The 14,982-nt window shown below is 47.9% G+C and overlaps 1 protein-coding gene across 3 annotated transcripts in view; it reads left to right on the top strand.

The window, feature by feature from the left end:
• LOC119496636 (teashirt homolog 1-like) overlaps positions 1-14,668 on the top strand; it is a 37,237-nt gene extending 22,569 nt beyond the window's left edge. For 2 of the 3 annotated variants that reach the window (XM_037784075.1, XM_037784076.1), the window contains one exon: positions 9,811-14,668. In XM_037784075.1, coding sequence (XP_037640003.1) covers positions 9,811-13,322 — 3,512 coding nt within the window. In that variant the 3' untranslated portion in view covers positions 13,323-14,668. The remainder of the gene's footprint in view (positions 1-9,810) is intronic. The other variant, XM_037784074.1, reaches the window with a different exon arrangement.
• Positions 14,669-14,982: the final 314 nt, after the last annotated feature.

Raw genomic sequence — 14,982 nt, 5'->3', positions numbered from 1 at the left:
TCTCCAACGCCCCTTCAACCTCCTCATTACCTGTCAATCTATCACAAGGCAGCCAGATCAAATGTCTGCAGCAGCCAGGACTCGCACAGGGACGGAGGGAGGGAAGAAAGAAGGGGAAAGAGAGAGGGACAGATTGCATGTCTGGGAGAGAGGAAAATGAAGGGGAAGTAAATGGAGCAGCTACGTGTGCATATTGAAGATCTGTTGATAATTTTGGAGTAAACTTTGTCCAGAGTGCAATTATTTAAAAAACTTCTGGAGGTAGTTTGTCATGTTTGCTAAATGAATGTACGGGATACATGATGCAAATGTGTTTTATCGTCGTCACCGGAGGGTTGACCAGCACCGTTTGGCCTTTGATTGGCGCCGCTGTGTAAAAGAGGTGAATCTGTGACAGACAGGCACCTCTATAGGGAGGCGGGGCCTGCGGTTTCAGATTACAGTGACAATGCTGCCAATGTGTGTGTGTGAGAGAGTGTGTGTTTGTGTGTTGTAAACACGACAAAACCACGCACATTTGTATGTATGCAAATGTGTATTTTTACGAGTGTTTCATGCAAATATACACAGGTTTATTTAGTGTGCCGGAGTGTATCAGTTGTGTGTTGTGTGCTTTAAAAGGCGGATGAATTTGAGCTCACCAAGGTGCATTAGTGCACACATGACCAGTCCCAGCCCTCTATTTCTGATCCCTTTCAGCCCCTACTCTCTCTCTCTCTCTCTCTCTCTCTCTCTCTCTCTCTCTCTCTCTCTCTGTCTTTCTCAAGCTCTCTCGCCCCTCTCTCTCCTTTAGCGTGTGAGCTGTGGTGATTTACGGTAATTATCCATCGTTGGGTCATCTATCAGGCTGGCCGTTGCTAGGAGATGGAAGCAGCTGCTGCTGGCTGTTGTCTTGTCAGGGACAGTGCATGTGTGTGTGTGTGTATTTGTACATACTTGTGTATGAATGTGTGTGTGTTTTGGGTGAGGGTGATTGCATGTGTTTATACGTGATTGTGTGTGTGTGTGTGTGTGTGTGTATTTACTGGTTAACGTGCATGTGTGTTCAGGTGAAGCGGTCCATCCTGATGTGGGGATTTAAAAAGCGCAGGTGGCGTCGGAGACGGAGGGAAGGGAAGGAGTCGACGGATGGAGGGAAGGATTATAGGAGGGAGGGTGAGGGTGGGGTCAGAGGTTGAGAAAGGCCAGGTGGAATTTGAGAGTGTGTGTTTGGGGGGCGGGGGGGGCTTAAAAGGCACAGGTGTGTGTGTGTGTGTGTGTGTGTGTGTGTGTGTGTGATAGACAGGGGAGCTGTATGATGAATGTATCCAGGCAGATGGAAGTTGGAAGAAGTCGGGCCTTGGGGAGTAGTTTTAGTGGCTGTGAAAATTGCAAGATTCAGTGTGTGTGTGTGTGTGTGTGTGTGTGTGCGCACGCGCGCGCGCGTGTGTGTGTGTGTGTGTGTGTGTGTGGAGGGGGGGGGTCTATTTTCTATTGGCAGGTGATCGTCACACAGATGGGTGCTGGTTCAGATCCCCGCTGAGGGGCCTATTTCTCTCCATTTTGCCGTTGTAATCCACCGTAACCCATTGTGTTGCAGCCGTCTCGGGTTTCATGATCTACGCACGCCATTCATGTCAGAGCAGACGTGAACGCACGCTGCTCCAACACACACACACACACATTTTAAAGGTCAACGGCAAAACATTATAGTCTTAACGCTGCATTCAGTGAACATATGAGGGGGCGTTTTCAAAGAAAGTGCAGGGCTTTATCATCACAGCTAACTGGTGACGTAGAGCTTAGACACGGAGATTGCTGAAACTGTGATATAATAAAGGGACAAAACTGAGAGGACACTATGATAGTAATTACAGTATACAAGCAATCATAATAATTAGACAATTATGTTGATATGAAAAGTAGTGAAGTAAAAGTAAACAAATATTATAGCCTAAATAGCTAAAATTACAAGCAATAAATAAAATAATTTACTACTGTTTACTACCTTTAAGAGCTAATTCACAAACTAATTCAATATACAATTAAAAAATACACACCTTGACTGTTTGTGAATCGTCTTGTTGACATTTTTGCGTCTGAGTAGTTTCACTGAAGTTTTATTTGCTTGGCAGATCTGTAAAAAAAGCAGCTGGATATTTGCCACACGTCCATATGAGCGACGGTAACTGTAAATACAACCTCCACTCTCGGCTCTCCATACCGGCCTAATTAGCGCCAGTTAGCATTTGTCATTGCGTTTAGGGGTGAAGATTAGGAACACCTCTCAATTAATCTGCAATCAGCCTGTTTGTTAATTAGCTAACCTGTTCTAAGTGGCCTTCAGGGCTCTTGTGTAATTAGCTAAGCTGCTGGGAAGCAGGTCTGTGTGTTGACATTGACCTAAAGCACACAATACACACACACACATATATACTGTATAGGACGCACAGATGTCTCCAGTCGTGGTCAAGAGGGACAAAAACCTCTGGCTTCCAATAAATTATACAGAAAAACAAACTGTGTTCAGGAAAAACAAATGCTTAAACATGCACACACTTGCTAACATACTTTATTAGTTGTCGCAGGTGTGCCGCGCTCATCCAAATATACATATTTGCACATCGTCATGCTCGCAGCGCTGATTATTCCTCTGCTCACTCTACAGCAAACCTGCATCCCTCAAAAGCATTCTTAGAAAAGACAGGAGGGGGAAAAAATACATACTGTACTCCCCGTGCACGTACACTCTTTTGAACATTTCATCCTTTTCAAGTGCAACAACATCCCCACCAAAATGAACAGCTTCTCCATTGCTGTGTCGAAGCGTTCTTTTTTCTCTTGCTCACTTCAAAGCCATTTGTTTACTCTGCTGCCTCCTGACATTGTCTGTGGTAATTAAAGGAGCGCACTGAAATTTATGGTTTAATTATACAGGCCTTGTTATGCAGAGAAGACCAGGATGGGGCTGATATGCTCAATAAAAATAAATAAATTCCATACGGGGTTTATTGAACCCTACGTTTGCAACGGAGGGGTGCAATTGTTCCAGCCACTCAGGTGTGCGTACCGCGTTCATGTGTGTGCATATGCGTGTATGTTTATTTATGTATTGCCTCGCAGGACAGCAGCAGCAGCAGCTCAGTGTGAGTGGGTGAGAATGAAATTTTAAAAAGAAAAAAAAGCCAGATGAATTGCAATCGATTGGCGCTGGTTCACCGTATTGATCCGGCAGCATGTTAAAGCCTGCTGTACTCCATGAAGAACACTCAGTCAGTCAGTGTGGGCTCAATACCCCCCCCCATGCCCCCCGCAATCCCTCATCCACCCCTTCACCAACTAACACACGGCGGGATATACTGCAAATGTCTCCCTGTGTTGTTACTGCATGCATGTGTAAAAAGCGGATTGTGCTTGCAGCCTCAGCTTCAGTATGCATCAGCGTGTGTGTGTTGGTGTGTGTGTGTGTGTGTGACTCGGGTTTTGTGCATGCACAGTAATGGAGAGTGATCTTGGCTGTGGCCCACAAGCTGCTTCTCTGAACTGATCTTTGAGTTGGGTATAAATAGCGCTTACTCTATAAATAAAACAGTAGCACCTTTCACACTCACTCTCTCTCACTTACCCACACACACACACACACACACACACACACACACCACACACGCAAACACACACACACACACACACACTCAAACCTGCCCACATGCCTCTTGGATCTTACACCTGCCCGTATACAATCACATGTACAAATCCCATCAATCCATATCTGATTTTTCTGCATGGAGGTCAGATAGAAGGATGTCTGTGGGACGTATTGACATATTTACATGAGAGCATGACCTGTAGCAGCTTAGCACCGGCTACCTGCTTGACCTCTGACCCCGCCTTGCTTAACAGAACAATAATGCATCGATCTGTACTGTGCACATTTTGGTATTTAGCTTTTATTCAAAGGGCCTTGTAGCACGAGAAAGTAGATGATCGATATCTCCCCAAAATGGTGATAAAACAGCATTAGCCGATAAAGACATTGAACCTGAACCTCTTCAGTCCTGGAAGATTTTGTCCCATCTGCGTCTGGCCAGTATAGTTGTTGAGAAATGGACTACAGACTGGTAGGATCGCCATCCTGCTTGCAAAGGCAAAACCCACTAACAAACTGCTCTCTAACAGAGCGGCGCTGTGACTTTACATAATGCTACCGGCCAACTGTAACTCAACACGACTTCAAGTGTTTGCACGGAGCCACCAGCGCAAACGATCACTGGAAAGGCTGCTGGTTGACTCGATGAATATCAATAATACAGAATTTCACCCGCTAATCCTGTTTGCACAGCACTTATTCACATTCACTCCACTTTCTACGTCAGTCCATTATGTAGCTGTGTGTCTCAAGAACAACATGTCCCATCCGCCTGCTGTCTGCTGAGCTCAACTCAGGCTAGGAGTGTTTTGAAATGGGGTGAAGGAGGGGGTTGGGGGGTGGGGGGGAGTGGTGGGAGATAAATTGGTACAGCGAGCTGGAATGCTGCAGCAGTTATTTAAGGCCCTGTAGGTGCTGCCTAGGCCATATGCTCCCATTATTCCGCTTGGGAGGGGCCTATGTGGGCATGTGAGCAAGGCTGGAGAGAGGAGGAGGAGGAGGAGGAGGAGGAGGGTGGGAGAAAAAGAGAAAAGAGGGGGGTGATGGAGGGAAGTGAAGGGAGAAAGGTAGCTGAGGAGGAATTATTTTAAGGAGAGCCCCCCTATCAAGCCTTCGGAGGAATTTTGAAGAACGGGATACCTGGAGAAGCCTGAGACGAGATGAGAACGAATTAGCTTCCAAAGTAAATGATCGCCTTCACCCTCAATATCCGGCTCTCTCGCCGTCGTCTTTGCATAATTCATCTCGTCAAATTTTGAGGTGTGACAGAGTATAATTCATGAACTGCTGAACTTTTCAGGTTGATAGCTTTTTTTCTTTGGGTTTAGGGCTTCTCAATCATTTTCACATCATGGAGCTGCACTTAATAAGATTCTGCACGGCGCGCCTCCTCACGGGTGATTGTTTGGTTGCTTGTTGATTTTTCAACAACTCAATGCAACTGAAATTTTTTTGTAGCAGTGAGAATGAAATATGATGAGGGTAATATCAAGTAAATGGTGAGAATAAACTTCAAAACCTGGATCCCCAAACTTATCTTTTCTCCTGCAGAGAGCTTAATATCTGTGTGTTAAGAAAACAAGGCCCAGACGCAGCTTTGTTATTGGCTTCATATCTCTCTCTCTCTCTCTCTCTCTCTCTCTCTCTCCCTCTCTCCCTCTCTCCCTCTCTCTCCTCTTCTTCCCCTTATCTGTACAGTCTCTTGTCAAACTGAGGCCTGTGTTCCTGATCAGGGCATTGCTCTCATGTTAGCCGCTTCACGGGAAGCACATCCCAGCATTCCCTCTGACACGCCGGCAGCAGCATTACCATAATTGGCTTTTCTACATGACGGGACAGAGGAAATAATAATGTCATTTTATTTACAGCCCTCTTGTCCCGGTCCGAGAGCTATCACCCCTCCTCCTCCTCCCTCCTCCCTCCTCCATCCCTCCTCACCGCAGCACTCTTCCTCCTCTCCGCACATACACTGACATACACCCCTCCTTCTCCCCACCCGTCCTCCTCGTCTATCTCATCTCCCTCTCTCCCACTCTCCCTGTGCGGGGCGCGAGTCTCGTTCTGCCACGGCGTGTAGGTCAAGCGATGGCTTTTTGATCAGCTCCTGTCCAAAGCCATCAGGGTTGAGAGGCACGTAATGGAGAGCGGGGTGACAAACAGAATCTGGGGAAGGAATAAGACTGCCAGTTTCCTATTAGGGCCCGGCCTAAACGGCCTCTGCCCCCCACCCCACCCACCACCTACCCCCCCACACCCATTCTCTGCTGCGAACCCACTCCTACACTGCCTAAATCACATGAGTGAAGGGGCCCGTGATTGGACATTAGTGCCGCAAATGACTGCCGTGATTGCCCCCTCTTCCCAAACTCACATCAAATAAATAAAGAAATGTGTGTAAATAAATAGAAGGAGGGGTGTTGGAGGAATGGGGCTGGTGGTGGAGGTGGTGGTGGTGGAGAGGGGAGGCTGACTGGTTTCATCCCCTTCTTTTTCCTCTCTCTCTCATTTCATCGCCTCTCTGCCTTTCTTATCTGGTTTGTTTGGCTTTGACATCGGCCAAATGGTGAAGCTCCGCGAGCCTGACAGAGAGTTTTATTGATTTAACAACCAGCAGACTCTCAGCGAAGCAAAGGGAGAAGGCAAAAAAAAATAAAAAATGGGGAAGGGCGGAGAAAGATAGCAAAGTTTTGAAAAGGAGTGATATGTTTCTGCTTTGCTCCCTGCCAAAACACTGACGTGTCCGTCGGTTATATTTCATTCGGTATCGTTTACAAAAATCAAGTCATACACAAAATCTCAGGCCGCATGTGAGGGGGGGATGTTTTCAAGATGATCTGTGCTTAGGTCGATCATGTTGTCCCATGTTGAGGCAGGATACGGGGCGTTCACCACGGTCTCCTCATCAGGAAAACATCATATCAAAGTGTCGTCTGATCCGCACAACAGGACTCAGCACACCCTCGGCTCTGGTCTCTGAGAGCTAGTGCTAAATGCACAAACCTGATCACAAATGCAAAATCTGTAATGATGTGTAGCATTCTTTAATCTTCATATATAAGGTACAAATCAGAATAAAGGGTGCTTAATGCACACTTTAAAAAGTGGTAGTCCTTCTGGAACTCTCTCACTGAGAGATGAGAACAAAACACGCTTCAGCTCTCATCTCTAATCACATAAAGGTCCGCCGCCCAAACTGTATTTTGTAGCCTGAGACATGAAAACCTTTGATACCACCTCCTTTACAGCACCATAAAGTGTGTATGTCAATCCATTTGTGCATTATGCATTTTTAAAAAGGCTCTTTGTAACATCCAAAGGGGCTACTACAAATCATTTTTGGTGCTTAACATATTTCAGATCCCTTTTTGTTCACAGTGTATTAACCGTATGTGTAGGTGTTGGGAGATCAGCGCTACACTCCGATGCTAATTCCTGCCTCCTCGGTGTGTGTTGCTGGTGATCTGGCGTGGCTGGTGGCGGGCTTGATCGCTGCTGCTTCTGACAGTGAGTCTGCGGCGCTATCCTGGCCACGCTGCCGCCTGTCTCCTTGATGGCGGCACGTCCCCGAGCAAAAGTGACAGGCGCTTTGGCGCCCGTGCAGATGGCCCTGCTCACAGCCATCACCCGCTCGGCAAACCAAACCGCCAGGGACGGCGCGCCGGCCCTGCCCCTTCCCTCCCGAGCCCGCCCCCTTGCCGCTGGTGTTGCTCGGCGTATGCGCGTCCAGGACGAGAGAAGGGGGCTTAATCTGGTCCGCCAGTCAGAATCACACATCCTCAAGTTGCGGTGATTGAACAGATAGAGCTTATGTGTAGATTCAGGTTTTAGCATCCTGTCAGAATGGATGCAGCATCTCAAAGGAGATGGGGGGGTAATTTATTTCAGACTAACCTGAACGCCACGTTTCATCACTAATATTGTACATTTATGGTTTGCGAAAACCGTCCACTTGCTGCCTGTGATTTTTACAGATGTCTGTGTCTGCCAGTCTTTTGTCTGTGTGCTTTTGATATCTCCCTCTTTGTTGTTTCCATGACAACATAGCAGGACAGGCATTGATTGACAGGGATCGTCAAAGGGTTCCCTGGCGACCTGCTCATTGTTGGAAGCCCCTCCCTGCTGCAGTCTGTGTTTTGTCACTCACCCAGTGATATTTCTGATCTGCTGCTTCTCATTCCTGCTGTCTGTCTCTCTCTCTCTCTCTGTGTGTGTGTGTGTGTGTGTGTGTGTGTGTGTGTCTGTGTGTGTGTGTGTATTAAGCACTTCCAGCTATCGGGGGGTTTAGCTATTTTTTGGCTGCAGCCAGCCGTTGTGACTGACTCACATAGGTAATTCCTACTGTATGTTTGCACTGTTCGTGTGGGCTCGTGAAGAATGGACGTGCGTTCTGCAGGACGCTTTGTATATTAAATGGCTGATATGTATTGATAGCCTCCTGTTCTGGAAGCGGGTTAGTGAGGGGGGAAGGCACTGTAACAGAAGACACTCTGCAGATGTGTTGTAGAGAGTACAGCACATAATGCTAATCTGCTGTGTTAGGGATTTTCAGGAGTTTTAGAAACTGTCTCGGTCTCAGTCTGTCAGTGGGATTGAAGCGCAGCCAGGTTCTCCTGTAGTGCTCTCATTTCACTGAAATCCTGTCAGGCGTTAGGGGAGTATGTTGCTCATTTGGAGAGGGGTGTATCAGTAGCACACAGCGAACTCAGACTTATAGGCAATATTATGGTCGGTGGGCTCAGGTTCGCACCGTAAGAGCAAACATGCATGAGCCGCAGAGTGCGTGGAGTAGGCACGGGGAGGTGAGCGCGCGGGCAAACGCGCATTTCGCAAGCAGGCACTTACCGAGGCGCTCACACGCACACGCATGCACATCATCATCGCGCAGTCACAGTCGACGGTGCAGCTGCTCACCTCCCCCACCCCCACCCCCCTCCACCCATCTCCTCTCAGGCAGCAGTAAATGTTGCCAGTGTATATATATCAGGTATTATGTCCACTTAGATTATGATATGACAGGTTAGCGTGCCGTTTGAAGCTGACAGCACATCTGTTTCATCAGGAGAGACTGATACTGGCATCTAGGACACACATCTCACCATGCAGGAAGGAGATAAAGGAAGAAGCTAGGGGGCCGTCTTTCCTGTCTCCCTGCCTCCCTCACCCTCTCTCTCTCTCTCTTCTTTCTCCCTTTTCTCTTACACCCACTCTCCCCGCCCATCAAACCCACCACCTCCTGCTCACTTTTTCTTTCTCCCCCCACATCTACTTTTCATTCACTTGTTCTCCCCCCTAACCACCTCCTGTCTCTCCTACTTACTGATGCTTGCTGTGTCTTCCCTAGCATGCAAACACACACACACACACACACATGGTCTAGCCCTCTATCTCATTTGCCTTTTATACATTTTACTAGTAAACCTGTTACAGCTCAGCCTCCTTTAGTTCCCTTTCCTCTTTTAATCTGTCTTTCTGTTAAGCATTGTCCATGCCATTTTGGATCACAGAGCAGTAGTAGTATGCCCCTGACTCCTTCCTTCAACAATCATTGTGGCATTCTCAATCCAAGTGCCATTGTTTTGCCAGTTCCTGCCTATTAGCTCAAACGAAAATGACCTTCAGCTCATCAGAGTGGGTGAGAAAAAAGCTGCAATATCTCTGAATTAGTGTTTTGTTTCTTTCCCTCCCCAATCAGTTGCATAACCTGAACATGTGAGGAGCGGGACTTCACCGACTGGATGAGTGAAAGGCAATAAAGCTTGGGGAAGAGAGAAAGAAAGAGAAGGGGGGGGGGGAGTTGAACATGCAAGCATGCAGCTGGCTAACAAGGCCAAACAGCCAGTCATTTCCTGGGGAACATGAGGCATGTGTGGAGGAATAGGGAGTTGGGAAGGAAAAGGACAACTGTCAGAAGCTCAGTGATTTATTTTTCCCTCGGAGGCTTTTTTCACCACTGGCTTTCAGAGCCACATGTGTGTGAGATACACACAAATTCATGTATGCATGCGTACACACTAACATTGGATGAGAGTAAAAGCCTACATTTCCCATCGTTGAGTATTCATTCCATGTTATTTTGACAGTGGTCCTGTTGGTCTGCTGTAAATGTTTAATTTCACTGAGCTGACCTCTTTTCTCTCTCTTCTCTTCTCCTCCCCTTTTTTGTCTCTCGCTCTCTTTCTCTCCAGCGTACATGCCCGAAGATGAGCTCAAGGCAGCCGATCACGATGAGGAAGAGCACCTGCAGGATGACGGCCTCTCATTAGACGGCCAGGACACTGAGTTTCTGTGCAACGAGGAAGAGGAAGATGTGGACGGAGGCCAGCCGCCTAGCTACAGAGACTCTCCGCTCAGCAACGGCACTAACCCCGACGCTGGATACGGGTCTCCGCTCAGCGACGCCAGCGACCGGCTGACGGACTTCAAGAGCACCTCTTCCAGGGACGGTCAGGAGAGGGATGGCACGGCTCTGCCCTTCCGCCCCAACAACGGCCTCTCTTTCCAGGATAGCCTGGCGCAGATGAAAGCCGTCTATGCAAACCTCATCTCAGATGCCTCTTGGTCCAGCATCACAATGGACATCATGAAAGCTAAGCCTGCTGCAGCCGGCAGTGTCAACAGTGCCCTCACCACTCCGGAGCCCGCCCTTACCGCAACTGTCTCCACGACTACGACCACAAACAAGAGCAGCGGGGCCAACATGTCTAGCAGTCACCATAACGGCAGGAGCTCCAGCACCGCTGTCAACCACACGGGCAGCACCGCAAGTGGCCACACTAATGGCACAGCAGCTAGCTCTGTTAGCAGCCACAGCGCAACCAGCTGCAGTGGGAGCAGCAGTGGCGGGGCTAGTAACGGTGTAGCCTATGACTGGCACCAGGCAGCACTTGCCAAAACTTTTCAGCAGACCCCCTACCACCTTTTACCAGAGCCCAGCCTCTTCAGCACAGTGCAGCTCTACAGGCAGAACAACAAGCTGTACGGTTCTGTTTTCACTGGTGCAAGCAAGTTCCGCTGCAAAGACTGCAGCGCCGCCTACGACACACTGGTGGGTTTAACGGTCCACATGAATGAGACGGGCCACTATCGAGATGACAACAAGGACAAAGAGGAGGATCACGGGAAGCGCTGGTCCAAACCGCGCAAGCGTTCCCTGATGGAGATGGAGGGCAAAGAGGACGCACAGAAGGTGCTGAAGTGCATGTACTGTGGCCACTCATTCGAGTCCCTGCAAGATCTCAGCGTTCATATGATCAAGACCAAGCATTACCAGAAAGTGCCTCTCAAAGAACCAGTGCCAGCCTTGGCCACTAAACTGATGCCCAATAAAAAGCGAGCTCTCCATGATGCTATAGTGTCCCCGTGCTCCCCAGACTCTGTCCATGCTGGTGGTGGTGTATCCCTCGGGGATGTTGGCAAAGACGCAAAATCCGCAGGTAACCCCTACGTTACGCCAAACAACCGCTACGGCTACCAGAACGGCGCCAGCTACACATGGCAGTTTGAAGCTCGTAAAGCCCAGATCCTCAAATGCATGGAGTGTGGGAGCTCCCATGATACACTGCAACAGCTGACTGCCCACATGATGGTTACTGGTCACTTTTTGAAGGTTACAAATTCCGCGTCCAAGAAGGGCAAACAGCTGGTGTTTGATCCAGTGGTGGAAGAGAAGATTCAGTCTATCCCACTGCCGCCGACCACCACCAGACTCCCTGTTCCCAGCGGCGTTAAGTCCCAGCCGGTGTCCCCCGCCCTCTCCTCTGGCTCAGAGGACAAGAGGGAAGGCGTAGAGGATGAAAAGGTTGACGGTGGTGAGCTAGTGGAGAGAAAAATCAAGGAGGAGAGAGATGACTCGGGCGAGAAATCCGAGAACAGAGCCACATCATATAAATACCTTAGAGAAGAAGATCTGGAGGAGGCTCCAAAAGGGGGTTTAGATATTCTTAAATCCCTCGAGAACACGGTATCCAGTGCCATCAGCAAGGCCCAGACAGGCACACCCACGTGGGGGGGCTACCCTAGCATTCACGCAGCCTACCAGCTCGGGGGCGCCATGAAGAGCTCTGGTTCTCTTCTACCCCCGATGATCCAGAGTGTCCAGATGCAGCCGATGTTTAACAGCGGGCTACGAGGCCTAGTGACCGACCCCAACTCAGTCATCCACTCGCCTCGGAGCCCCTCCTCCCCCACCCCCCTCAGGAGCAACGTCACTGCCATGGAGGAGCTCGTGGAGAAAGTGACGGGGAAAGCTGCCACTGTGAAGAAAGAGAAGGAGGAGAAGATGGTGAGCTTGGAACGATGCCGGCCCCCGTCGTTAGTAAAATCCCCCTCTCCCGCACTGAGAGAGCAGAGAGAACATTTAACGTCTCCAAATGACCTTTCTGTAGGTAAACCGTCTGGTATGAGAAGTAGCAGCCCGGGCAGCATAGATTCAGAGCTCATCTGCAAGAAGGAGCCCAAAGAGAGCCTAGTAGACGGCCACAACAGCCATTCAAAGAACGGCTCGGAGCCATGCCAATCCCCGGTAACTAACGGCAACAGCCTTGGCATCATCACCGATCACTCGCCGGAAAGTCCTTTCATCAACCCTCTCAGTGCACTCCAGTCAATCATGAACACACACCTGGGTAAGGCCTCCAAACCAGTAAGCCCGGCTGCAGACCCACTATCTATGCTTTACAAAATCAGCAACAGCATGATGGATAAGCCGGCTTTCAACTCAACTCCTCAGGGCAAGCCAGCTGAGCCCATCAACCACTATCAGCTGTATGAAAGCAGCGACCAGCCCATAGACCTGAGTAAAAGTAAGGCCAGCATTAACAGCAACAATAACAACAGCAGCAGTCTGCTCTTGACCAACAATAGCGTAAATGGTAACAAACCGCTCATTTCCCTCCCTGACTCAGTCTCCTCTCCTCTGAGAGAGAACGCTCTGATGGACATTTCTGATATGGTAAAGAACCTCACCGGGAGGCTGACGCCCAAATCTTCAACTCCCTCGTCCATCTCAGAGAAGTCGGACGCCGACGGCAGCGCATTCGAGGACGCCCTGGACGACCTCTCCCCAGTGCAAAAGAGGAAAGGGAGGCAATCCAACTGGAACCCCCAGCACCTCCTCATCCTCCAGGCGCAGTTCGTATCCAGCCTGAGGGAGACCTCAGAGGGCCGCTTCGCCATGACTGACCTGGGCCCCCAGGAACGGGTCCACATCTGTAAGTTCACAGGCCTCTCCATGACCACCATATCCCACTGGCTGGCTAACGTCAAGTACCAGCTGAGACGGACTGGGGGCACCAAGTTTCTCAAGAACATGGACTCGTGCCAGCCCGTGTTCCTCTGTGGCGACTGTGCCTCCCAGTTCAGGACTCCCGGCGCCTACATCGGCCACCTGGAGTCTCACCTGGGCTTCAGCTTGAAGGACCTGTCCAAACTGTCAACTGAGCACCTTCGGGAGCAGCAGGCTGCCTCAAAGGTGATCACAGACAAAATGACATTCGGCAGCTCCCTGTCAGCCTTGACCACGGCAGAGGATGACACAAGCTCCGTGTACCAGTGCAGACTTTGCAATCGGACATTCGTCAGCAAACACGCAGTCAAACTGCACCTCAGCAAGACCCACGGCAAGTCTCCGGAGGACCACCTGGTGTATGTCACTGCTCTGGAGAAACTGGAGAAGCTAGACAAGATGGAGAAGGTTTAAGCGGGGGGGTTGGTGGGGTCTCGAGCTGAGCGTAGAGACTGACAGCTGTGGAACTGACTAGAATCTCATTGCACTAAAATGACATTGTTCACAGTTACTGCACTGGGCCGAACTGAGCCGCCAGAAAAAAAAATCGGTCTTATTATTTTTTTTGTTGTGATAACTGCCTGACTGGACCATGTCTTTTCATGTTGATTTGTTTTTGTTTTGTTTTGTTTTGCCAAGCTTTTTTACACTTATTTTGTAATATATTTATATGCTATTTGTCTGATCTGTGCATGTATTTTAGTGAATCAAGGTTAAACACAAGATTTTAATCTTTTCATGGCAAAAATACAACTACTGCTTCAATGGTAAAAGTGGAAGAGTGGAAAAAGAACTGGTGGAAGACAAAACTGTATAATACTTGATATGAAGAAGGTGAAAATTAAATGTATACACCAAAAGAATGAAAGAATACCCTGAAAGACTGAAGTAGCACCTTAGACGGTTGAATTTTGAATTTGTAAAGAGAACATGTTTTGAAATATCTTGCATTTGTCAAAATCAGATTGATTTGAAAAGATCCAGGATTATCATTTCCCCTCCTCCCCCCCTTCTCCTTTTTGGGTTCCTGTCACTGCAATGTTTCTGATGACGAATGGCCTGCTCATAAATCTGTCAGTGTATTAGAAAAAAAAAAAGATCACGTGAACATTTGGAAAAACTGAAATGCTGCTTCTGGTTTACGAGTCAATCAGTGAAAATGAATGGCCGTCAGTATGCAAGTTTGCTCAAAAAAAACCTTTTCCTCGTTGTGAAGTATCACCTTATAGCAATTTTCCAGTTGTATGGTTTGTTACAACATCCTCTTTCTAAATTGTGTCGCTTTATTCAACTGTAAAGAGAAACAGTCCGTTCCATGTAAATGATTACCAGTGAAATGTCAGTACTCCATCAGACATATCTTACCATTTGAAACGGCTCAACATTCTTTGTATCTTAAGGTGTGTGCATTCTCTAACTTTTATATTGTCATTTTATATACAAAAATGATAAAAAATAAAAACAGATGGTGTATATAGATATATGCTGTAGAGCTACAAAAATGTCCTTTTTTAAAGAAAATTACAAATTTAGCTTCTTTGGCTTGGTTTACAGAAAATGATTTTAATTATACTTGCATCCAATTTGATGCATGAAAATGGTGTGGAAAATAAATAAGCGATGCACAATGACTATACATTTCAATGTTTTATCGACAATATTGTAAAAAAGAAAAAAAAAAACTTTTTAGCACCGATTAGTTTGTTTCATTTCTTTCTCAATTGTAAAATAAACCCCAAAGCAGTTGTTAAACAGTCGTACATTTGTGGTCGTGTGTTCATTTTGTCACGGTGGTGCACCGAACTCAACATGTATAACATTCACTCTGTAGCGTTTGCTTGGTGGCAGATTAAAGCGATCACAACCATATCAAGTCCTAACCCAGTGTGATAGGATTTCTCTTTTTTGGGGGGGTGGGGGGGTGGGGTTATACTTTTAGCATTACAGAGGTAAGATTGAAAATGTTTCCCTGTTAGCACATGTTTTGTGTTTTACAACAAGCCTGCTTTTATGATATTTTTAAGAGAAAAAGAGAAGCCACTGGTGTCATACTCATAACTGATGACTGAGCCAC

Source organism: Sebastes umbrosus, chromosome 11, assembly GCF_015220745.1.
Source record: "Sebastes umbrosus isolate fSebUmb1 chromosome 11, fSebUmb1.pri, whole genome shotgun sequence".
Lineage (NCBI taxonomy): Eukaryota > Metazoa > Chordata > Actinopteri > Perciformes > Sebastidae > Sebastes > Sebastes umbrosus.
The sequence above is the reverse complement of the archived record's forward strand: the minus strand, read 5'-3'. Positions and strand labels throughout refer to the sequence as shown.